This window comes from Malaclemys terrapin, chromosome 12 (genome assembly GCF_027887155.1).
Source record: "Malaclemys terrapin pileata isolate rMalTer1 chromosome 12, rMalTer1.hap1, whole genome shotgun sequence".
Lineage (NCBI taxonomy): Eukaryota > Metazoa > Chordata > Testudines > Emydidae > Malaclemys > Malaclemys terrapin.
In genome coordinates, this window is record NC_071516.1 from 5,892,479 (window position 1) to 5,918,643 (window position 26,165).

General features: G+C 43.6%; 1 protein-coding gene across 1 annotated transcript in view; it reads left to right on the forward strand.

The window, feature by feature from the left end:
* Nucleotides 1-13,084, forward strand: part of MYT1 (myelin transcription factor 1) — a 110,465-nt gene extending 97,381 nt beyond the window's left edge. The window contains exons 18-22 of the mRNA XM_054044952.1: nt 4,094-4,315; nt 4,927-5,018; nt 7,494-7,597; nt 8,255-8,398; nt 10,223-13,084. Of these exons, the coding sequence (XP_053900927.1) occupies nt 4,094-4,315; nt 4,927-5,018; nt 7,494-7,597; nt 8,255-8,398; nt 10,223-10,363 (703 nt within the window). The 3' untranslated portion in view covers nt 10,364-13,084. The remainder of the gene's footprint in view (nt 1-4,093; nt 4,316-4,926; nt 5,019-7,493; nt 7,598-8,254; nt 8,399-10,222) is intronic.
* Nucleotides 13,085-26,165: the final 13,081 nt, after the last annotated feature.

The window sequence follows — 26,165 nt, forward strand, 5'->3', positions numbered from 1 at the left end:
TTGAATGACTGCTGAATTTAGTTAGCATGCCATTAGCCAGTGAGTTTGGAGGCGGGGAGGGGGTGAGAGATTCCTTTGTATGGTGGTACTTTTCCACATGGCTACTACTGTAAGTTGTGTCTGCACTTCCATTATGAATCCCTACCTCCAGAACTTTATAGCCAGCCTTAAACATTTGCTGAAACATGGCCTGCAGAATTGCCACAGGGTCACAATCCAGAAACAATAGCTATTATTACTTGTATACATCTTTTTAATGTATCCCCGTAGCTTTTTAATTCTGAGTGTCAGAATAAAACAATGGGGCCCCAATCCGAAAATCACACCTTTGTACCTGAGTGGGTCTGGCTGCGTGATGAAGGTCTAAACAAGTGACTGATCCATGGAAATGTTTGTATTTCCACAACACAAAAGTAGCTTTTAACAAATTATGATGATGCTCGTACTTTCAACCCCCCTTGCCATGACCTTTAGCAGAATTCTCAGCAATTATTGTCTTAACTATGCTTGTTTTGGGAAAAGGGATTTAAAAGTCTGGATTTCCTGGCAAGAATGTCAGGTATGATTTGCTGTAGCTATGTAAAAACAGGTGCCCATTGGTTTAGTATTACCGTGGTGTCCATACAACCATTCCATCACCTACAGATAAAGTCCAGTTTGATGAGTGACTGTCAATCTTTGGAATCATTGATGTAATCAAGATGTGTGGTTTGAGGATAAGGATTCTGACCTGGGTTTTAGTTCTTCTGTTGGAAGTTGAAAAGGATTAATGCTAATGTTCTCTACCGAAGGGATTTTTCGGTTATCCAGTTAACAGATATACGCCAAATCTTTTTTACTTCCTTTTCTTACCCTCCAAGGTACCTCTCTTCTCAGACCACAACCCAGCGCTGCCTCCCAATGTGTCTTACTCCTTCCACTCCTCAAGACGGGCCAGCCTTGTCCCAAATGTGAAGAGTGGCACAGGAGAAAGAGGGTCACATTTCAGGAGGAACCTAGTCTGGTGTCATGAATGCAAGCCATGGCCAGGCTGCTAGCGTACAAACTCTAGAGCCTCCACGTGTAACACTAGCCTCTCGGCATCTTTAATCAAATTCTGTGCCCGGCAACTCTGTCTGCCTGATCTGTCAACTTATTACGAATGAAACATGTAAATCTTTGTCTCCTGCTCCCCACCTATGGGGAGACAGAGAGGAGAAGGAAAGGAGAATGTAGTGAATGGAATTTGAGAGATGTGCTTTCCATCATCCATCCATGTGCCCTCCATTTGCTCTCCAGCCTATCCACCCTTCAATTTCCCATGCCACTCCTCCTCAGTTGTGATCCGCTCTTGGTCAACTCCCCAAATAACAAAAACGTACCCAGCAAATAACCTCACACTTCCACTTCTCGGCTGACAGCAAATTTAAGTGCTCTTGATTAATCTGTAATTTGGCCAAAAATCTACAATCAGTTTATTAGATTAAAAAAAGGGGGGTTGGACAAAATTCAGCTGGCTTCCATAATTGCACCCCACGAAAATTGGCTCAACATCTGTTTTGTGTTTGTAAAACTGACGCATTGGCCAATGTTGCCATTGTAGTTAAGGAGATACCCCATCACTGTGGCCCTTTCTATGATGTCTTTACATTTAAACACTCATTTTAAAAAACAAACTAGAACAGTCAGTCAAAGTAAACCCTGAAATTGGTTTAAACATAAGTTACGGTCATGAGAAGGAGAAGCCACTGGAACCTTCAAAAATGAGACTTTCTCTCTGTCCCTGTCTCATGTTGTTCCTCACGTCCCCCATTTCTGAGCTTCCCTGTGAATTTCTCAGTGAGTGCCAAACGCCTCACTGGAAGCCGTTGCGGATGTTAAATGAGCACTAGTACGTGATGTGATGTTCATTCTGAGCTCTGCGTTGCTGTCCCCCTATATACAGGGTAGCCAAACACTCAGGGCATTATGGCCACCCAGTCATTATAAATTGATGCTGTGGGCCCACCGTTGTCTGGGGGCTGCTGCTCTGTTCTTATCTACACATTGCACCGCCTCAGGCCACTGTTTCTTTGCCTGCCCATCCATTGTAGTTCTTATCATATATTCCCTCTGCTCACAAAGCTCTCTTTTATTTATGCTTTGTGCTGGACCCATCCCCTGCTCCTATTACTCTTTACCCTTGGCAACAAAAGGAGCCAGTGTAAGGAGATGACTTATCGTTGGCTGCTGCCCTGTGGAGTAGCTGCTATGCAGAGGGCCACACACGCCGAAATCTCTACAGCACTATTGAGTTATGCACTAGGGCTGCATTAGGAAAGCTGGAGGCTGTGTCACAAGAAATCCCTTGGCTACATCAAGATCCATGGCAAGAAGACGGTAAAGCCTCAAGACAACAGTATTTAGGCCCCAGCTCAGCAAAGAACTTAAGCAGGGTGAGATTAAGGCCATAGGCCCCATAGGCCCATAGCTGGGGGGCTCTGGCTCCTGCAGGCAAGTGATCGTGACAGAATCTCAGCTTTCATTTAAAAACAATAGGGTACGTCTCTAGCCCTTGTGGTTGCAAAGAAAAGTCTGAAGCATGAAAGGAGCGTAATGGATGCAGTGGTGTCTGCACAGCAGAATGTAGCCGATGGTGAGCCACGCCCCACCCAGTTTGCACCCAGGCCCACCCAGATCGGAGCAGCGGTGTAGCGCTTCCGGAGCGGTCTGGAGCATCGCTCCAGCACCTGAAATCCAGGACGGAGCGATGCTCTGTTACTTCGGAAAGCTACGCTCTGGCAGCTCTGCCTTGTCATTTTCTAACCACCCCCTGCTCGTGCCCCTCTGGGCAGGCCGAGCCCCGTGTCTAGCGGTGTCAGGGCCAGGGAGGGGGTGGGGCCCTGCGGCACGAGGCCCCCACCTGCACATGGGCCTGCAGGTCACCTGATGCTGTGGCAGGCTCCTTTGAGTCTGCGAGAGCCCACAGGCTGGACTGGGGAGCTGTAGTGGGGAGGGTTTGGTCTCCAGCCTCCCAACCCACCCTTCAGGCTTCCCCTCCATTCCAGGCCTGGATAGAAATTGCACAGTGAACACCCCCCCCACACACACACACACACAGCAGGGAGCTCATCTTATGCACACAAAGAGACCTTCCCCACAGAGCTGGGAGCCTGGTCGCTCCCTCCATCCCAGTAAACAGCTGCCTTCACAGCAAGCAGAACCCTCCCAGCACACATCCCCTCTCCTTGTGCAGGTGTCAGGGCAGCTCCTCGGCCTCCAGGGGCCCAGGCTGCATCCCATCCTTGTGTTTGTCCCCAAGAGGCCACAGCAGTGTGTACTGGGGGCCGGCACCTGCTTTAGCCAGTTTAGTTTCTCCTGCTTCTTCCCCACCTCACACCCAAGGGGCTGGGTGAGCTTAACCCATCCACCATAAATGAGGCCCAGCCAGATTTCTACTCCTAGCTACGCCAACTGTTGCCTGAAACCATATCTCTGAGAGGTGTGAACAGCCCCGTGCGTTGCAAGGATTTGTTAACTCCAAGCACCACAGCTATTGGGGGTGCGGGGGGGGGAGAGAGGGAGAGGTAACAGCACCCTTTGGAACACCCTAAGCAATTCCTCGCCCTCCTTTGGTGTTTAGACTGGTGTAAATGGTGATGGAGCTGGGACCGTTTACTGCAGCTGAAGATCTGCCCGCTCCAGTTGAGATGAAGTTCAGATCCAGTGGTATGCCATCTCTGTATGCCAGACAGGCATTGCATGCCCCAGAATTAAAAAAACATGGTCCAGCTGGCAGCCCGTGGGCTGATTTTGTCTGGCCCCTGATCGTGCACTGAAGAACAAAATGGCGTCCTCTGCACAACATGACCTCTCACGCACCTTATGTGAGAGGTCATGCTGCATGGAGGACACCATTTTGGACCTCTTAAGGCATGTAAGTGTAGAATTGCATGCCTTACGAAAAAGGTCTCGGCACTCCGCAATTGAAATGAGAATCTTGGCTTTGGAGTACTCACCTCAGAACCTTATTTGGCTTTCCCCGTCACTAATTTTATCATAAGTGTGTTTGCACCTTTAAAATCCTGTTTGTTCCCATTTTTATCTATAACTTTTTGTAATTCTCTGTGGTTAGGTGTCCGGTTCCTGGCTGTGTTGGGCTTGGACACATCAGTGGCAAATATGCCTCTCATCGCAGTGCATCAGGATGTCCTCTTGCAGCCCGCCGGCAGAAAGAAGGATCACTTAATGGCTCATCGTTTTCCTGGAAGTCACTGAAGAATGAGGGGCCTACCTGTCCGACCCCTGGCTGTGATGGCTCGGGTCATGCCAACGGAAGCTTTCTCACTCACAGAAGGTAATAACTGGGTACACAGCAATGCTATGCACAACTACACTCAGCAAGGAAGTAAATGTTGTCAGGTGGCCTCGGTATTTTTGATTTCTTCCATCCTTTCTGGAGATGGTGGGCTAAAAAATATTCAGACCTTCAGCCACAAAATAGGCTGGAAAAGTTCACACTTTGGGTCTTAGGTTTTGCCCAGTTTCTCATGAACTTGAAAGGGGTTTTCTCCAGCAAAACAAATAGCCATTGTGCTGTGAAAAATTATGAAATCTGACTGTTGTGAAAAATGATAATTTAATTGAATTAAATTAGCATATCATGGCATATTTTTGACACTTTTGAATGTCTTTGTTAGTCAGAGCTGTCCCATAATCTGTCATGTCCACTCCTTTAGGGGATTTGCATTTTCTAATCTTTGCACAACAAAAATCGCTCTTGTTTTATAGATGAGGATGATTGTGGTGTTATTCATAATGCAATTTCCTCTCTAACCTTTAGTGTAGGATGTTTTTAGAATAATCGCCTCATGGCACAAACTCAGCCAAATGGTGTGAACCATTGTTGGGCACATAAACATCCATAGATGCTAAGAGTTTATGAAACCCATTTTTACTTGCCTTTAGTTTATCAGGGTGTCCAAGAGCTACTTTTGCTGGAAAGAAAGGAAAACTCTCAGGGGATGAAATTCTCAACACTAAATTCAAGACCAGCGATGGTAAGGATATTGCACTTGGTTGCTTTATCTTGCATATGTGTTGATAAGCTGACTATTTGTGTATTGTATCCATACTGTATTATTATTAGAATCAGATGACTCATGCAAAAAATGACTATTTTGCCAAATGTCATTGTTATCAATTAATTATTGAAATAATTGTGTTCCGTTCTATTCTATATAGGTTCTTACACTGCGCTCATGAGTCTAATATCTGAGCACCTGCCACTAGTACTTAAGCAACATGACTCCACAGTTGTCACTTGTTTGTTCTGTCATCTTCTCCCCGAGGGGAAAAGTACATGCAGAGCAGTGTCTTGTTTTGGTAGGGTTTGTTTATTAGTTTTTGTTTGACCAGCCATTGACCAGCAGAGAAATGCAAAAAAATTATTTGGGACTCACTTCTGCCACCTTTTCTCACTTTGAGTAGTACTTACTCACACAGTTAGTGCTGGTTTGCTCAGTGGAACTGCCTGCATGAATAAGGGTGGCAGAGTCAGGCTTTTGATGCATAATTTATTTAACAAATAACAGCAAAATTGGCGAATACATTTGACTATCTCTAATAATTATCAGCCTTTGATCATCAACATATGAACTTGTTGTCTTAGTATAGTGATAGCCCTACTGTTCGTTCAGCTTCTCCCTCCCACAAATTGATCAGTTACATCATTTCTTGGCATGCTCACCCAATTTAGGGCTAGATTGTGCTCACCTCCGTGAATAGGGTCGCTCTGTCTACCCTTATCCTGCTATTTTTTCCTCCACCTTTGCTCTTATATTGTTGAAACTGGAGATTGCCCCAATTTTGTCTTTATGTTGTCATAAAGATCAGTGTCAGATATACAGCGGTCACGGTCATATAATATTTATTTAAAAAATAGATATTCAAGTCTAATGTGCAGTACAAATTTCTGAATGCTAAATAGAGCTGACGAGAGTATTCACGATGAGAAAGGTCCTTCTTAATTTGTGATTCTGTGGAAATTGCAGATCCTGCAATATTAGGCTTCCACTGCAATTTTGATTTTAATTAGCTTCCTTTGCACAGTCCACAATTTTGCGTACATTTTGAGGTTTGCAACATATACTTTTTTCTCCATTAGTACCTTAGAATCCCATTTATCTGAGCTGATAGCAACTGGGGCTTGAGCTGTCAGTCCCGGTCAGCTGGGGTTCCTGCTGTCAGCCCTGCACACTATTCACCATAATGTAGTGGCAGCAAAATGTCTTTTTACCCCCCACCACCACACACACAAAATAAAAAATTAGCAGGCATAACATAATACTTGAGTGTTTATATTGTTCCACCAAATTTTTCTTAAACGAATAGATCTTCTCAGGCTTTTCCAAATTAGTCCAATAAATAAAGTTCCATTATTACTTTCCTGCTATTTTCCATCTCATGTCCACAGCTCAGCTGCAACTACTTTACAACCATCCCACAATTCAACTAGGACCTTAACGCTGAGTGATATTTGTTATTAATTTAGCTCCCCTTTTTTAGCAAATCATAGGCAACCCCATCCTGATTTCTGAGAGTTCATTCGTTAGACATCGTGTACGGCACAGAGCGTCAGCAAATAATTTTCAGCCTGCTGACTGCTGGCAAAACAGTTGGCTGTGAAAATTCATTACTCATGTTGTGAAATTGGTTGTCTAAGACACTTGGTGTTGTTGCTGCTGCCGGACTGGATGACTGAAAGTTAAGAAACGAAATATGACAAACGATGAGCTGCCGTTGTGAATTTTCAGATGAAAAATCGCCAGTGCCAAAACTCATAAAACTTTCGAGAATTCAGAGACATTTTCATGAATTCCGGCTAATCTTTCAAATGCTCTCACATACTCAGGGCTTTTACTCACACAAATATTTGCAAATCAGGATTTTTGTGGTTGGTTTGTTGGTTTACTATTTGATCAAGCCCTACTACTATACTAGAACACTTCCTTCTTTCTGATCCAGGGAAATTCTACACAGTTCTAGAAATATTGCTCTAATTTATATTCCACCCAGTTTATTACTAAAACACATTAGCACTTGAAACGAGAGCCTCACAAATTCAGACTGCACACGGTTCAAACTAGCAGCGTGCCGAGCAGAACATACATCAGTTCTGAAGAGCTTGTGAGGAGGAGAGGCTCTAGATGGAAGAGTCCATTATCCGGTTCTGGTTTTACACATTATTATATTATTTATTATTATTATTACTGTAGCGCTTAGGAACCATTGATCTATGAACATAATTAACCGTGATGCTATGGAACATATAAAACCATGTGAAATGTGAGCTCGCTTTAGATGTGGTGTTAGGAAGAATGTAAGCATTGCCAGCGCTCTGCTGCGTATATAAAAGAAAGAAAGTCCCAGAGCAGGAGCCTCGCATTCATCAGAAAACCCTGCCTTCCCATTGCTTTTTTCCTCATCTGTGAGTCAGAGCAGCAGGTGACTCATTGCAGTTTTCCCACCTGCAGTTCTAGAGAATGATGAAGAAATTAAGCAGTTAAACAAGGAGATTACTGAGCTGAATGAGTCCAACTCGGAGATGGAGGCTGCCATGATGAAGCTGCAGTCACAGGTATGTGAGTGTGGACTCTTACCAAGCTCTGTAATCATAGCGCTTGAGCCAAAACTCATTGGCGTCAATGGAAAGTGGAGGGGGGAATCCTCAGCTGACCTTCCGGGGCAGACTTAAAAAGCAATGCAAAGTGACCTCATCCGAGGCGGGCCCTGCCTCATTGTCTTCCACTGATGTCCTAGGAATGTAAATGATTTGCAGTAATTTATCTTAGCAAAGTAAGTAAAGAAGGGAAGGAAGTGTCATTAACATCAAACCCCTGATTAATTTTTTCTAATCAATAGCAACTTACAAAAATTCAGAGTGCCTATATATTTGAGCCCTTTGGGAAGTGGGTTTTTTTCCCCTGAGGAAAACTGGCAAAAATGGGAGAAAAATTGTCCAAATAAAAATTTTGATTTTTTTTCATACAAAAAAAAAAAAAATCAGCCAAAAACTGGGGCGGGGGGAATTTTCGGCTTTCCGATGAAAAATCATACCTGTTCCAGGAACACAGACTCCTTCCATGAAACCATTCATTTAACTGAAAACCCAGCTTCCCATCGGAAAAAAGTTTCAACAGAAAATCTTTGACCAAGCCCAGGGCGTACTATATGGAGCGACAGGTTGAAGGAGCGGGCGAGGGCAAATAACTTTGCTGCACTCTTTGCTGTGCAGATATCAACCATGGAGAAGAACCTAAAGAACATTGAGGAAGAAAACAAAATCATAGAGGAGCAGAATGAAGCCCTGTTCTTGGAGCTCTCAGGTCTGAGCCAGGCTCTTATCCAAAGTCTTGCCAATATCCGCCTTCCACATATGGTAAGGAACTTTTAAAGTGTTTCATCAAAATCACTGTGATCAAATGAGCAACACTAAAACCATTTTCATGATAGGGTTTATATACAATTAAAGATTAGGAGAAATAGCTAGAGATCGTCATCTCTTTATTCCCACATCTGCCTTTCGTAACATGAATACCTATACTGTATCTCTGAAGCATATATGGTTATCTTCCTTTTGTTGTCACTTTCTGCTGATCTCCCTTTGTATCTATTGTTCTGTCTCATTACATCTAGTAGCTAAATCAGAAAATAGGAACTTTATCAAGGGCGCATAGCGCCTTTCAGACTAAGACAGCACAAGCAGAGATCAGGAGGGATTCGATTTCAACGTCAGAAAGATCTTACAGCTCCTATTATAATGCGGTAGTTTCAATTCAGTTTTGAATAGCTAGCAGCCAAAGAATAGCATCCTTAAAGAGAATGTATTTTGTTTAATTTAACAAGGTCTAACAGGACACAGCATGTTGCCATAATGTTACTGCAAAATGAAAAGACTACATTAAAATAGAAAAACCAAAAAGAGCTATTTAATTACCTTCTCGCTAGTCCCAGGAAGTTAATTATTATTGTCTAAAATAGGTGTGCAGTATGTATGTGAGCTGGGGGGCAGATGTGGAAGGCATCTGATTGCAGATACTAGTGAGATGATCATAGAAATGAGCTTTTGATTTATGGAATGAGCTTTCCCATCACCTTTTTCAGTATTTTTTTTCACCAAGGTTTGGATTTAATTTTGGGCTGGTTGGATACTATCTGTTCTTCAGCAGAGAATTTCCTTGACAAATACTTTCAGGCTGTATTCACACCGCTCTCCAAAACTATTCATGGAAATGGCTATTTGATAGGTGACAGTCAAATAAACCAACCAGCGAATATGTTTTTAATGTGTTCAACAAGCTCCAAATCAAATGGTGTCCACAAAATATACACACTCATATTACTCATATTTCTTCATCTTTCTGCTCTTCCTCCTCCCTCTCTCTCCTGCTCCTCTCTTTCTCTCCCTCTGTTTAATCTGATGTGTCTATCTGGGGTGTTCATATGGTAGCCAATCAGTGTGGTGTCTGGACTGGTGTGGCAACATGCAGTGCTTAATTTGTAATGAATGAGGTGCCAGGGCTTTTTTACTTTAATAACTGATGCGGCAAACCCAGAGGTTCCAGGGGGCTCTGAACTGCCAAGCCCAGAGGTTCCAGGGGGCTCTGAACTGCCAGGCCCAGAGGTGCCGGGGGGCTCTGAACTGCCAGGCCCAGAGGTTCCAGGGGGCTCTGAACTGCCAGGCCCAGAGGTGCCGGGGGGCTCTGAACTGCCAAGCCCAGAGGTGCTGGGGGGCTATGAGCTGCCAAGCCCAGAGGTGCCGAGGCTCAGCCCTGGCGTAAATTAAGCACTGGGAACATACTCGAGTTGATAAAGCATGATGCAAAGACTCAGGAGACTTGGGTTCTAATCCTGACTCTGCTGTGTGCCCTTAGGCACGTCTCCACCGTTAGTCTGCCTTCTCTATCTAGACCTCAATCCTGTAAAGACTTATTCATGTTCCTAAATGCATACACTGTTACTAGTCCCATTGCAGTCAGTGCATAAAGTTAACCATGTGCTTAAGTCTGGCACAATGGGGCCCTGATCTTGTCTGGGACCCTGTAGCTGCTGCTGTAATAAAAATAATGATTAATAACAAATATTGATAATCTCAGCACCACCCCAGGAGAATTAAACACAGTGATTAGGCTCTTTTTTCCTTCCTCCCCCTCTTCATTGTCTTTTTAACAATTTTCTTTTTGTTTTGTTTTATTGGATTCAGGAGCCAATCAGTGAACAGAACTTTGACGCTTATGTTAATACCCTTACCGACATGTATACCAATCAGGAGTGTTACCAGAACCCTGAGAACAGGGACCTGCTAGAAAGCATTAAACAGGCTGTCAAGGGAATTCAAGTCTAGTGCCGTGGGATAACACAAATACACAAACTGTAAGAAGATGGAACCTTCACTTCGAGTATTCAGGTTTACAAGTTATAAAACTTGTCTAATGAATGAAAAAAGGACCAAAATTTAACCAAGAGGCCATTTACAAGAAGCAGAACTGAACTGAACTCCATGTTGTCGTTTACTTAACTTGGACCTTCTTGCAAAGCGTGGGATTTTCTGCCCGTACCAAGAGGTAGATGAGAATGGACGATGAGACACTCCAATAGGTTGCAGGGCTTGGTTGCTGGTGGAGATAAGGCATCTTCATGAGCTGCCACATTTTACTGATGAGAAAGAAGGCATTGTAGCCGAATTAATCCAAGGGTTAGTACATTAGAAGAACAGGGTTTTGTCTGATTTAAGAACAGCGTATGACTGGCTTCAACCCTCATGTTGTCTATGGTCATATGTCCAGATCACCTACTCACACATGAATTATGTTATATGTTACTGTAAATGGGAAGCTGGAACTGCAGGCTACCTGTAAATCTGAACCTCTGCTGGGCCTCCCACCCCTAAGGTATTCAGATATCCACTGGGTGTGGGAACTCTTAAGTATTATAAAGTAGCTTATTTTTATTTTCTGAAGAGCAGTTCTGGATCTCCAGTGGAAAGCGCAATGGAAAAAAGGTTCTCAGGGAAGCTTTTGGAGTTTGCAACTACAGTATTCCTTTGTCTGTCTTAAATATGAGAATAGCTATTATGAATAGACCAATACCAGATATTTCATACGGAAGAATTCTAAATGTGTCATGGTCCAGTGTATATGATTTTTTGGAAGTCTATTGGTGGACTGTTCTGGTTCTTTTCAATATTATGGTCATCATTACAGCAGTGTAGTACTGCCAGTGCAGATATCATACATCAATGCCAGAGAAATGTTTAAAATGATTATCAACAAAAATGAAAGATACTAATGGATGGCCAGCAAAGTGCTTATCTACCATGGACTGTGGTTGATTCCTTATAGATGTACATATAGCAATGGGTTTTTGTTTTGTTTTGCTTTGGTTGGTTGGTTTTCGTTTCTGTATTTTGTGCAAGGTTACAGAGCAAGTGTCATTCCACAAAAAGAGCATTTGGGTATTGATCTTCCAAAGAACCCTTTTGTAAGCTGTTGGTACATGCAGCCCACCGTGCACTTAAAAGAAGTACAACTATGTGAATGTCTTTGCAAAACCAATCTCTAGCACCTCATTCATCCAACCATCCAGCATTGCAGAGCACAGTGATTAAGGTATTTTTCAATCTGTAAGAAAGGAGTCGACAGAGAGGGAGAGAAGTATTGGTCTGCCCCAGCAAATTGCAAATCCTGAAGGCTTGTTTAATGAACTCGTCTCACACAAGCATTAACTATCATTCAGAATTCTTTATCAGTCTGGTGATAACACTTTGGAGAAGAGGGAGATAGAAGCCTCTAGCACTCCAGTACTTGTCACATAAGCCCCCCACTTTCAATATCATTTCCAGTGAGGTGAGGGGTGGAGAGGAATTTGCTCACCAATAATAAAGGGAAGAATATTGTGTCATTATGAGCCCAATCCTGCAGATATTTAGGGGATAATGCAAAGCTCAAGGGAGATAATGGAAAGAGTCCCATTGATTCCAGTGGACATTGCATCAGGTTCGTAAGCACGTGAGTAGGTAGGTAGCCCCACTGAAGTCAATTGGGCAGCTGATGTGAATAAATTTAATCACATACTTAAGAGTTTGCAGGATCAGATCCCATGAATTCACTTATTTTAGAACCCATTCCAAGTGCAAAAATAAAATGAAAAAAAAATGTAATTTGATGTGTTAAAAACATAATTCTTAACATGTAAATAGAGTCCAACTTGCTTGTGACTACAATTCAGTTAGTATTTAAAAGTAGAGAAATTGCACTTCCTGGAAGAGAGAGAGACGGGGGGAGAGTAGCTAGTTTAATTATCCTGTAAATTATTTAATTTTGGCAAGATGTATGTAATTTATATTCACAACACCTTATGTTAACTTTTTCCTATTTATTTAACCTTTCTTATTTATTAATTTTATACTTATTTTAAACTGGACACCATACCATGGAAAAGAAAAGCAAAAAATAAAAAAGTAAAACTTTTTTTGACCATTAAAAAAAAATTTCCCAAAAAAAAAAAAAAAGAAAGAAAGAAAAAAGGAAAAAACCCACGTATCTACAACTCCTACTTGTAATTTTGATGCAACCGAGTTATTTTTTATATATTTTGTTATTTATTCTTTTAACAATGGGAATTTTTTAAAGATATTTTATAACTGAGGCATTTTGATAATTTTTTGGTTTGTTTTTTGAAGGGGTGGGGACAATGGGAGGGGAAGAGAGACTTTTAGGGATTTTGTTTTCATTCATATTGTTTCAGGCACTGATTAACGGTAAATGAAAATTCTGTATTTATTATTTATTTAATATTTAAGTCAAAATGAACTGTGCTCTTGTTGTATATTTATTTTGTCACGTTTGTGTGTTGGTTATGTGATGACTGAGTAATTGTTTATGTGAAGGAATACTGTTAATATTTAAATAATAAAGAGTCACATTGAAAGTTCTAGCAGGCTACATGTTATTCTGTGAAAAATGAATACTGTGATCCACTTTCCTCAGGAAATGTATGCTCCAGACAGCATTTCATTATGTATTTGCAGGGTTCTTTCATAATAAAAACCCAGTTCTGTTTGTGACTTTAGTTCCCATGGTCTTTCTTAAAGATATTGTTAAAGTCCCCAGGATTTTCTAAGAGCTTTGTTCCAATGCATGGGTAACCCACTGTTCAGCTGTGTTGTTAATTTCTTTCTGAGCCCAAGCCCCAAAAGATGGGAGTCTGTTATGACCCAAGCTAGAGGGATTAGACCCAGTTTTTCAAAGATGTTTAGGCACCTGACGATGCAGCGAGTTGCCGGATGGGATTTTCAAAGTAGGTCAGGGCCCAGATTTTTGAAGGTATTTAGGGGTTGTTGGGCTCAGTGTTGCAATTCCTAACTCATTTAGGAGCCTTTTTTCATTGTAGGTTCCTAATTACCTAAATTCCTTTTGAAAATGAGACATAGGCTCCTAAATCAGTTAGGCATTGCAACGCTGTGTGCAGCAATGCCTAAATGCCTTCAAAAATCTGGGCCTAGGCTCCTAGTCCCGACTGAAATCAATCGTTGCTTTGTGCAATGGTTATTAAAGGTTCTGCTCATTGCAAAGGAGACACTTGAGCTCTGTGGTCTAGGTTAATGGTTGCAGTGCAGTGGGCTGAAGTAAAGCCCTCAACTGTGTGTCTCAGCACGGTGTTAACTGGGAGGCAGGTGTGCATAAGAGAGGGGCACTCAAGGAGTCTTAAAACGGTTGAACAGAGGGGAGAGCAGTGTGCAACCCAAGCAAAGATGCATTCTTTTTTCCATTGTTCCAGAGGCCTTTTACAACAGAAATGGCACAGCAAATTTGACTTTAGATTTTTTTTGGTTTCCCAGAAGTTCATTATGAATACATACCCTTTAGCATTCACATTTGAGCTGTTTTACGATTGGACAAGAAGGTCATAAGGTATGTTTCTGTTCCCCATCTGGATGACTGTAACTTTAGACCAAGGCTATTGGAGGGAATATTCAGAGCTGCAAATTTGAAATTCACTTTCCTCAAATATTCTCCAGTGTTTGATCACAACTTGTCAGCCACCATCATTTCCACAAGGGCAATCCATCAATGGACTCTCAGTGGTATCACTGGGCATTAGATAATGTCCTCAAGAATGTTCACACCAAGAGAACACATTCCAGGTGTCCAGCTCAACAGGATGCAGCCAACTGACACTGGGCCAAATTTTGTCAGTTTACACATGTGAGTAACTTTGAAGTCAATGAGCTACTTGCATGAGTAATGTTACTTATGTGCATGGGAGTTTGCACGATTGGTCCCTAGCCTATACTTGTATTTTAATTTTATAGGTAGAAGGAAAATGCACAAATTACTCTGTAGACCCTCGTTTTACTAAGGCAGAAGTCACCCCAGAATGTTGCACAAATGTTCCCATGTGTCACGGGGGAGCTGGGCCATTAAGACGTTCAGGTTCCAACTCTGACCTGTTATCTCCCCTGAGCATGCCACAAAACTTGTCTACACTTGTGGCCGCATGTAGGGTGCGTGTAGCTGCACACCGTGGTGAAAGGCGGGTTGCATCTACACTGTGATGTGTAGCTACACATGGCAGTGAAAGGCTCTGGTAGGGCGGCAGCAGGGACACTACACTGCTAAAAATAGCAATGCAGGCCTGGAAGGCACTGCTTGAGTAGATAGAGAGCCATGGAGGGTATATAGGATTCTGACATGTCTCTACTGTACTCACCTAAGCAGTGCCTCACCGTCTATACCTGTGAATTCTGTACGCTGCCACAAGTGTCAACCTACCCTAAGAGCACATGACTGAGAGCCAAGCCTGCTGGGAGATATAAAAGGCAGCCTCTTCTGAATGGAGGGCGATCTGGCGGAAGAGTATTTCCTTGTTAGGGAAACCTGTCTGGAGAGACTGGATCTTGTGTGGGGTGCTCCACCAAAGGGGCTAGGGAAGGCCTGCAAAGAGGTAGGTCACACCAGGACCCTGGAGGAGGGTTGACGGCAGAGAAGGAAACTCTAGGATACAGTACAGTACTAAACTGTGTGGGATGGAGGCCCCAATTACTACTGGTCCTTGGTTAGGCAAGCCAAGCCAGCTGTTCTGGAGAGTGGGAGGAAGCCACTTTTAACTCCTGTGTCAACAGAGACTTGATCACAATGGACCTTGGTGGGAAAACTACAGCTATTACTATGACTTTTGTTTGAAGTTACTATTGCTTGAACTGAGGGAGGGCTAAGGAAGAGGCTATTACATCTGGTGAGAACTGAAAAGCCTTCAGCGATGCTGGAGCCTGGAGAAGGGCTAAGAGGTTTGTTTGGACCCTGAGAAGACTTTTGTTAGATTTGGCTGGAAGACTAAACCCCAAATCACTCTGCCGGCCTGAGAAGATCATTATCAAAGAAGGTGACATGTCTTCACACTGAGCAGAGGTAAGCTGTTCCTACAATGTTCAAAAGCTGTTTCTTTTGTGTGGTTATTCAGAATGAGCCCCAGAGGCTACTATCTATAAAACAAAACAGTCCCTGTGAACAAAGGTAAATGTCCATTGGGTTTCTCAACAAATCTTGCAAGAAGTCTGTGGTTTCTTTTTGAGGTTCATTTTAAGACATTGGAAGATGTTTATCTTTGTTTTTAAAAGCTTCTTATTTGCAGCTAGTTGGCGGTCATAGTCCTAGACAAAATTCATGGAATAACTGAGTTTTGCCCTAGTAAAACATATCTAACACGGTTATTGCCATAATGAAAGAGAAGCTATTGTAGGTCTTGGTATCGGAGACTTCCACAGAAGAATTTTACACACATATCTCTTTTAAAAGTAACTGAAAAAAATATGTGTGTGCCCATTTGAGGGGGTTGGAGCCTTATAATCTATAAAGAAGATTGAAAATGCTTTATTAAATATGGGTTTTACCTTTGGAATATTGTTTTATTCTCCCGTTACTGAAGGACTCCTAAAAGGACTAGAGAACTGGAGTGGGAGCTGTCTCATCATTTGAAGAGATGGGGATATCATAAAATATCAGGGTTGGAAGTGACCTCAGGAGGTCATCTAGTCCAAGCCCCTGCTCAAGCAGGACCAACACCAAGTAAATCATCCCAGCCAGGGCTTTGTCAAGCCTGACCTTAAAAACCTCTAAGGAAGGAGATTCCACCACCTCCCTAGGTAACCCTCCTAGTGAAATAGTGTTTCCTAATATCCAACCTAAACCTCCCCCACTGCAACTTGAGACCATTACTCCTTGTTCTGTCATCTGGTACCACTGAGAATAGTCTAGAGCCATCCTCTTTGGAACCCCCTTTCAGGTAGTTGAAAGCAGCTATCAAATCCCCCCTCACTCTTCTCTTCTGCAGACTAAACAATCCCAGTTCCCTCAGCCTCTCCTCATAAGTCATGTGCTCCAGCCCCCTAATCATTTTGGTTGCCCTCTGCTGGACTCTTTCCAGTTTTTCCACATCCTTCTTGTAGTGCGGGGCCCAAAACTGGCAATGCCCCTACTTATACAGCCCAAAATGCCGTTCGCCTTCTTGGCAACAAGGGCACACTGTCGACTCATATCCAGCTTCTCGTCCACTGTAACCCCTAGGTCCTTTTCTGCAGAACTGCTGCCTAGCCATTCGGTCCCTAGTCTGTAACAGTGCATGGGATTCCCACGAGTGTCTGCTGGAAGTTTGAATGAAATAGGTGTTAACTAAAACAAAAACCAGAATTATACCAGTTTGACTAATAATGTCTTTTCCTGTCAGCTGCTCAGTTTTCTGTCTTTTACCATAATCCCCAGATGACCAGAGTGCTTTAGCCAGAACAGGGTAGACAATATGTAATATTTCTAATGCAGAAACAAGCAGGAAGAAATTCAGGCCCTCTTTATACATGATGATGAAATAGAAACGGGGACAAACACACTCTTTTCTGTCTGCAGATCACACTTCAAAGAGGAAAGGGAAAAATCATATACTAAAAAAAAAAAAACCCCACTTTCAAGGGGCCTCAAACCAGCCTCTCTATTTTTGGAGTGGGTTTTCTGCCCATATTTTTAGACAAAGAAAAATTAAAATAAAAGGTTTGATTAAATGGAAGTAGGATCAATAGGGAGGAGAGTTAGACCGGGACCGAGTGCTTTTTAAAATCCCACTCTTAGGCTCCATTCTTTTGTGCTTGCAAATTTGGCAGGAAAAATTGCGGCTGCCATTTTACAGGCGGCTACTAAAAATGTGGCCCTAAAAGATGAAGTAAACGGACACATCCCTGAAGTGTAACGGTTGTTCAGTGAACATTGTATGCTGAGACCATACGTTTTTTGTTGCTTTGGCAATGGCACATAGGCCTGAATCATAGAATATCAGGGCTGGAAGGGACCTCAGGAGGACATCTAGTCCAACCCCCTGCTCAAAGCAGGACCAATCCCCAGACAGATTTTTGTCCCAGATCCCTAAGTGGCCACCTCAAGGATTGAACTCACAACCCTGGGTTTAAGCAGGCTACTGCCCAAAGCACTGAGCCATCCCTCCCCTAACACTATGCATATCTGTTTCTTCAGTCTTCTGAGAGACCAGGTGGATGAGGTAATATCTTTCATTGGACCAACTTCAGTTGGTGAGAGAGACATGTTTTCAAGCTACACTGAACTCTTCTTCAGGTTACTGTGTAGCTCTGTGTAGCTCAAAAGCTTGTCTCTCTCACCAACAGAAGTTGTTCTAATAAAATATATTATCTCCACCACCTTGTCTCTCTAATATCCTGGGGCCGACATGGCTAAAATAACACTGCCTACTTCACTCTTCTCCAGGGCACTTTGAATTCTATGGACAAAAAAGGACCAGTTGAGTTGCTAATTATTCATTTTCCATGCAACGCAGCAGTCATGAACCATAAGGCAGATTCCATATTACACTTTACTGTTGATGGGAGTCAGCTTAAAGTCTTGGCAATTTGGCTTGGTTCAGCCAGCCATCCAGTCGTGACTAATGAATAATTGACATGGTTGGGCTCCCTAAAAGAGCACATCAGTCATCCTTGACTAGATGGTGGCTGTGACGCAGGGAATCAAGGGTGGGAGATGGCCTTATGCAGGTCAAAATGATGGGAACTTTCAAAGTGAGGAGGGGAAAAGATATAGTGAAACTTTGATGGGTTCCACAGGTAGGGTTCTCTAATGCATTGTCTAAAGCATGTAATTTCAGTGTGAGAGATTGTGCAGCTTTATCTGAGAGTAATGGGTGTGGATTAGAGGAGCAAAAATAGCAAAACCAACGTCCTTGACTCCTGCAGAAAGGTCACCAACAAGGATTTTTCCACAGGCCCGTTGGCATTAAAGGAAACCGCATCAGTATCAGATGCTCATATCTCAATCAGCTTCATGCTACATTAAACTATCTTCATGGTGCAGGATTAACTGCTTAGAACTGACTCGAGAACAGGAAGATCCTTCCTGGGAGGACCAGCCGGGCTGTCACAGGCACTTCAAACTGGTCCTTTAGCTCTTGTTACCGCCCTTGTTTGTTTTCAGGCATGGCTGAGTTGCTACTATAATCTTCCCAAAGGCTTGTGTCCCTGATTTGTATGTTGTCAGGCTGAGGTGTATGCTGTGTAACTGACTCGGTTTCTCTCTATTCCCCTGCCCCTCAGTGGACATGTTACAGAGATGTCAGCAGCATTCGAAAGTGAAAGGCATGGGCTGATAAGGACAATTGAACTCGGGGCCTGCAGTCTCCTACAATCAGTGACTGACAGCGAAATCGGGAGAGTTACTGGGAGCCATTAAACAATACAGCAGCAACTGTCAGAGATACTAGAGACAGTTTGATTCAGAGCCTTCCCGCTGACCCCAAGCTTGTGTGCAGGGGTAACAAATCTTCCCTTCAGCTTCAACCAGCATTTAGGTCTTAACACGCTAGACATCTTGGGATGCATAGTGTTATGTCTTGTGCTTTGCTTGTCAGCCGCACAGCATTTGCCCATCATTTACAATCGGTCAGGAAGCAAAACAGTTCTTCAGGTATTTGTTAGGGACTCTAATGGATGTGCAGTAGGGATGTGAGTTTGCATCCCAAGTTCCTAGTTCCAGCAGGAAATGGGTATGCTGCAAAGCCAGGATGCACAGCCCCTGTCAGGCCTCATATTCCCTCTACAGAGGGAGTTACATGGAAGTGTGTTGACAGGATACAAAGCAAGCAGACTGCAGGAAAGCCTGCTACAGAAAGGGACTTGGGAGCCAGCTTTTGGGATCCATAAAATCCATGATTTAGGAGGGGCCTCCGGTTTATACCACAATCCTAAATTGAATGTCTGTTGTTGGCTGAACGTAGTGATCTAAGTGGGGAAGGGGCAACAAGGGGGGAAAGGGCCTTCCGTCCCCCCGACCATCCTGAACTCAGCCTTGAATTTGAAGTAAGTGATCTCTCTCCTGCCATCCAGCTCCACCCTCTGACAAGCAGAGGCTAGGGACACCATTCCTTACCCATCCTGGCTAATAGCCATTAATTGACTTAACCTCCATGAATTTATCTAATTCTTCTTTAAACCCTGTTATAGTCCTAGCCTTCACAAGCTCCTCAGGCCAGGAGTTCTACAGGTTGACTGTGCACTGTGTGAAGAACTTCCTTTTATTTGTTTTAAACCTGCTGCCCATTAATTTCATTTGGTGGCCCCTATAACAACATTCCTATTTGGTTTTGAGTTTTAATATCTTGTTTTCTCCAGAGCCCAGTCCCTGACTAGATCGCCGCTCCAGTGCCATCTGCTCCTGACCACGCTCCCAAGAGCAAACTCTCATCCCATTGTTACTGTAGCCACTCTCCCCTTCTTAGCCCATCCCATCAGAGCCTTTGTCATTACTCTGTGTGATCTTTCAAATTTAGGGCCCTATCCTGCATCCCTTAGTTATATGGTCCCTTAGACATCAGCAGAACTACACACAGGAGTGAGGGATGCAGGATTAAGAGCCCAGGATTTAAGCTCCTCAAGGCAGGGGTTCGTGTGATGCTGGCCACCTTAGCTGACGCTGGGGGCTGAATTGGGAACCTCCAGAGCTAATAGCAGGAACTAAAAAGCCAGGCTCCCATGCTGTAACGTTCACCCCTTCTGTGGATCAGGCACAGAGGGGGAAGCACCATTGTTCACCTGCTTTGTGCACAGAGCTGTTGTGCCTAGCAATGCAATTGCAGCCATTTTGTGGGGGGGTTAGGCACGCAAGTCTGAAAACGGAGGCCATAACGTCGGGGATCCTTTGTGTGGAAACCGCTCTGTCAACATAAAACAAACGCATCACTATTCCTCAAACACTGCACCATTCCTGGTCTGGATTTTTAAATGGCCTTATCCCTCTGATGAACCCTCCCATGCCTATGAAGCACCTTCTTGAATGATAGTGTCTCTGAGAGAAGGCCTCTCTAGAGCACTGCAGTGGGAGGTTTGGATGATACAAGGACTAGGCTTATAGGGTCTTATGCACTTCAGTAAAGGGGCAGCGCATTTTTAAAGAAGGGTGTGTAATGGTCCAGCTAAACTGACTTTTTTTTTTTAAAGGGCGTATAATTGTTTTAGGCTTGTTTTACATAGATGTTGCATTGCCAAGCAGTTTATTGTGCCAATATTTGATTATGGTGATAGAGCTAATAGACATGCTAACGTGTCCTTTCTTAACGAATTGGCTTGTGCTGCATAATAGAACGGGTAGATTTGTGTTAAATTGCAGCTTTGGGAGCCATCATTGTGAGATGTTATCTTCTCTGAACTGGCTTCCTTTATCACAGGGAAGGGAATTGAATGGGTTTGCGATGGGTTATAGGTATGCTTAGGAGATGCTCAGAGTCTGAAAGCTGAAAGGCAGTGATGAGTGGCTCTCTTGCTTCAAGGATGCGAGGGAAAAGAGGCTTGTCAGTGTACGTGTGCTCCTAAACACGTCAATAAACCATTAACCTACTACATCATTAGTTGGCATGGCAAATGGAGACAGTTAATTGTTCAAAGCTGATCGCTAAATACTCCCTCCACCCTTCTGCCAAAATGGTATGCTCCACTTGTCAACATTTACTCAGCCTCCCCCAGCAGAAGCATTTTTCACAGGTTTAGATGGTGTCTTTCATGTGCTAACAAAGAAAGTTTTCTTTAGCCTCCATTTTTCAGTTCCTTGGCCGAGATTATCGGAACATCCATGAGGAAGCTGCCAGAAGCAAATGTTGCAGACTTTAAATAACATTCCCAGGTGTGCTCTGTCCAGTTCCCATCAGACTCAATTCCACCTCACTGAGTTCACCACCCCAATTGACACCAATTTGCCCTTTTGTCATCAGTCTTAAGAGGGAAGCCTTAGGAGCCATAGAGACTGGACTCCCCTTTAGCTGCCAGCGGTGGTTCCCCTCAGGTCTGGGTCAATAGAAACCCATGGAGCAATGTGTTGCAGTTTTTGCATCCGCTGTCCACGTTCTGTGGTGAAAGAAGACAACTTCATTCTCCGGGACTAGGCCCCTCCGCATTAAACTCACAGACAGAAATTAAAAGAATGTATACATTCATAGAAATGTAGGGCTAGAAGGGACCTTGAGAAGTCACCATAGTCCAGCCCCTGCACTGAGGCAGGACCAAGTAAACCTAGACCTTCCCTGACAGGTGTTTGTCTAACCTGTTTTTAAAAACCTCCAGTAATGGGGCTCCCACAACTTCTCTTAGTCTATTCCAGAGTTTCGCTACCCTTGTAATTAGGAAAATTTTCCTAATGTCTAACCTAAATCTCCCTTGTTGCAGATTAAGCCCATTGCTTCTTGTCCTACTTTCAGTGGGCATAGAGAACAATTGATCCCCATCCTCTTTATAACAGCCTTTAACTTATTAGAAGACTGTTATCAGCCCCCTCTCCCCCAGTCTTGTTTTCTCAAGACTAAACATGCCCAGATTTTTTAACCTTCCCTCATAGATCAGTAAAAGCAGCAAAGAGTCCTGTGGCACCTTATAGACTAACAGATGTATTGGAGCATGAGCTTTCGTGGGTGAATACCCACTTCGTCGGATGCATGTAGTGGAAATTTCCAGAGGCAAGTATAAATATGCAAGCAAGAGTGAGTCAGGCTAGAGATAACGAGGTTAGTTCCATCAGGGAGGATGAGGCCCTCTTCTAGCAGTTGAGGTGTGAACACCAAGGGAGGAGAAACTGCTTTTGTAGTTGGCTAGCCATTCACAGTCTTTGTTTAATCCTGAGCTGATGGTGTCAAATTTGCAGATGAACTGAAGCTCAGCAGTTTCTCTTTGAAGTCTGGTCCTGACGTTTTTTTGCTGCAGGATGGCTACCTTTAAATCTGCTATTGTGTGTCCAGGGAGGTTGAAGTGTTCTCCAACAGGTTTTTGTATATTGCCATTCCTAATATCTGATTTGTGTCCACTTATCCTTTTACGTAGGGACTGTCCAGTTTGGCCGATGTATATAGCAGAAGGGCATTGCTGGCATATGATGGCGTATATTACATTGGTGGATATGCAGGTGAATGAACCGGTGATGGTGTGGCTGATCTGGTTAGGTCCTGTGATGGCGTCGCTGGTGTAGATATGTGGGCAGAGTTGACATCGAGGTTTGTTGCATGGATTGGTTCCTGAGTTAGAGTTACTATGGTGTGGTGTCAAGTATCAGAGGGGTAGCCGTGTTAGTCTGAATCTGTAAAAAGCAACAGAGGGTCCTGTGGCACCTTTAAGACCAACAGAAGTATTGGAGCATAAGCTTTCGTGGGTGAATGCCCACTTCATCAGACGCAAGACTGATGGTGTAGTGTGGTGTGTAGTTACTGGTGAGAATATGCTTCAGGTTGGTGGGTTGTTTGTGGGCGACGACTGGACTGCCACCCAAGGCCTGTGAAAGTGAGGGATCGTTGTCCAGGATGGGTTGTAGAACATCACCGGTTCATTACAGATCCAGACTAACATGGCTACCCCTTTGATACTTGACCTCATAGATCAGGTTTTCTAAACCTTTTATAATTTTTGTTGCTCTCCTCTGGACTTTCTCTAATTTGTCCACATATGTCCTAAAGTGCGGCACCCAGAACTGGACACTGCTCCTAGTGAACCTCACCAGTGCTGAATAGAGCGGGACACTTCTCTCCTGTGTTTTATTGTGACAGAGAGTAGGGAGTTAACAGAACCTGCACTCTGATCACTCTGACACCCATTAGTACCTCCAGAGAAAACTAAATGGGGTAATTAAAGGTAGTTAGCTAATCAGGTCAGGAGGCTGGGTGAGCTGACAAGCCAATTAGCCCCACAGTTCACGACTGATAAAGAGGCACTGGAAGGAAGTGGGGGGAAGGGGCAGGGAGATGAGGACAGGGCTAACTGAGCCCAGTCTCACAGAGGTCTCAGGGAAGGGAGATCAGCTTGTTCTAGATTTCATCCAGCAGCAGCAGCATGCCTTCTCCCCATTCTGGTCAGCATCTCCTCCTTAGGAGAGCCTGAATGGCCCATCTATGGAGCCAGTCATATGGCGCCCTCTGAGAACACTGAAACAGGGATTTTGCTCTCCTGATTATCAGTAAAACTATGCCCACCTTCAATTTTCCTTCTGATATGGGGTTGGTGTGATGGGATGACCAAGGTCTGGAACCGTGAGAGTGCTGTACCCCCTAACTCTCCAGCCTCTGGTGTTTCTCGCAATGCTATTCCAGTGACAAACAGCAGATCCCTCCAGGCACTGGGATCACTCAACTATTAGCAGCAGGAGCCCCACACGTAGAAAAATTGCACGAAGGCTCCCTGAGCCACTCATGAATCAGAGATAGGCACCAGCCTGTCACCCCAGCCTTGCACCCCAGAAAGATACCATCTTACACTGCTCAAGACTCCCTTTGACAGTGCAAGTTCATTAATTAGTTCACTCCTTCTTCAAAGGAAAGTGGACATGCACCAGCCTTCGTAATCTGAGTTGAGATTCCCCGAGCACTTCAACCAAAAATACACTGGGCTATTAACACCAGTCTGGCCAGTGATAGCTGCTCTTCCGTCCCTACTGAAAGGTCAGCTGTGGGCATTTCCCAACCTCACAGCATATTTCAGCAACACATCTAGCAATACTTCATAACTTCACATACAATGATAGTACACACAATTCAACAGGATATTAACATTCAAAAGCTTGAGACTTTTAAAATGATATCTCACAAGGCATGCATTGTGCAAAACATATCATAATCCTATGACAGTGGTGAATCTGGGGTTCCAGGGTGCTACTTTGAGGTACAGAATGTCACAATTGGATATTACAGTGTTCGCTGTAGCTACATCTGCAAATTCTAAGGGCTGACTCCAACCAACAGCTCCTTTGTTAGGGAAGAAGATAGGTGGTGCCACTCTACCAGCTGATCTGGTAGCATGGCCCAGTGTTCATTCTCCTCTTGATTTCACTGTTGCTAACTGGAAAATTACACGCCACTTGGGGTTCCCATTTTTGTTTTGCCTCAGCATGTGCTGTGTGACTAGGGATCCCCGGATCCATTCTGATTTCATGCTCTCTGCAGGTTCTGAGCTACAAGATATGCTCTGAGGAAGGATTAAAGAAAGAAACTTGCAAGTACCATGAAAACTGTCCCTGCAGAGAGGCTGCCAAATTATCTGCTTCCCACCACCGTCATTTTGTCACCTTTAGCACAATGCCTTTAAGTAGGAGAGTGAAGCTCTCATCATTTTCTGCACTTCTCATGCTGTTTCTCCTACAGTCACTCAGACACAGAGAAACATGTAAGTGTCCCTGAAGTTTGTCCAGCCTGCAAAGCAGAATCAATAGCAGAAGATTCCAAATAACTCAACAACTCCCAAATGACCAGAGGAAGCAGAAGATACAGTGGAACAGCCGCCTGGATGTGGAAAACATTCGGCATGCTTTCTTGGACCTCCTCAGAGGTTTGATTCTTGTACTTGTAATGTGCAATATATATATATATATATATATATATATATATATATATATATATATATTTTAACAGGACAGGCTAGAGATTTGCTTAAATTACGTACATGTGTTTGCACCTTTATCAGATGAAACCTTTGTGTTGCCCCATGATGCGAAATGTGCACAGTCTCATACATTGTAGCATAGCGGCAAGTTGTAGTGGTCAGCAGGAAGGAATGCTAATCAGAGGACTCCCTCCATCATCAGCCTCCAGAAGATGCATGGTTTTAAGTCCTGATTGGGACCTTGGAAGCTTCCCAATGACCAATCGCAGCAGGGACTGAAATAATATCCATGTTCCTATTCTGCAAATGTAACACCCCACTGAGAAATCACTGAAAAGGGAGATTCTGACACATCACAAAACTTTGCAGAACCGCAGCTAGCCAAAGAGAAGAATGCTTGAGCTGCTATTGATCTCCTGGTTCTGTGTTTATTGGGGAATGGATGTTCAGAGAACTCGGATAGCACTAACAAAGAGTTTTGCATTCATCTCTACAGCTGTTTGAAATGGTATTACACACAAAGGACTGTGCCCTCATTAGATTTCTCAGAATGTCACCATTTGGACAGCAGAAATTTTGTTTTGTTTTGATAAGCAGCATGTTAATATATTCAGTATCTAAGAAGAGGATAATGGGGTGACAGATGGGAGCTGGACTCTAGCTTTCCTGGGAAAGACTCTTCCCAGCAGGAAAGCGGTAAGTTTCCCACCCAACCTTCTGCAACCTTCTGACTGCTAACAACTGTAAGCGTCCAAGTAATGGTAGTTATTAAATGAATGACTTCATCCCCAGCCAATAATAAATATTTTACAAACAGTTTTATCTCTTCACGCCATAGACTTCTCCAGGCTAAGTAGACTTTGTTAATCTAGCTACTGATTTTATGCTATTTAATTACTAAATGTGATCACTGTGGACTGTCCATCTGATTAAATGTCTAGCTGTGGGGATTCCACTAGCAAATGACAAAATACGCGGGGGGGGGCCCTGATTCTCCACTCCCAGGAACTTTAATGGGTTTTGGATCAAGCACATCAGGAATGACTCCACTGAGACCTGTGGAATTACGCTGGTATAAAACCAGTATGAATGAGTGGAGAAGGAGGCCAAGATATCTCTGACAGTTCAACAAAATGATATCACCAGAGCTTAATTTGAGCCAGCGCTGAGCCCTGGCACCTCTAGGCTTGGCAGTTGATAGGCCCAGCACTTGTGGGCTTGCTGCGTCAGTTAT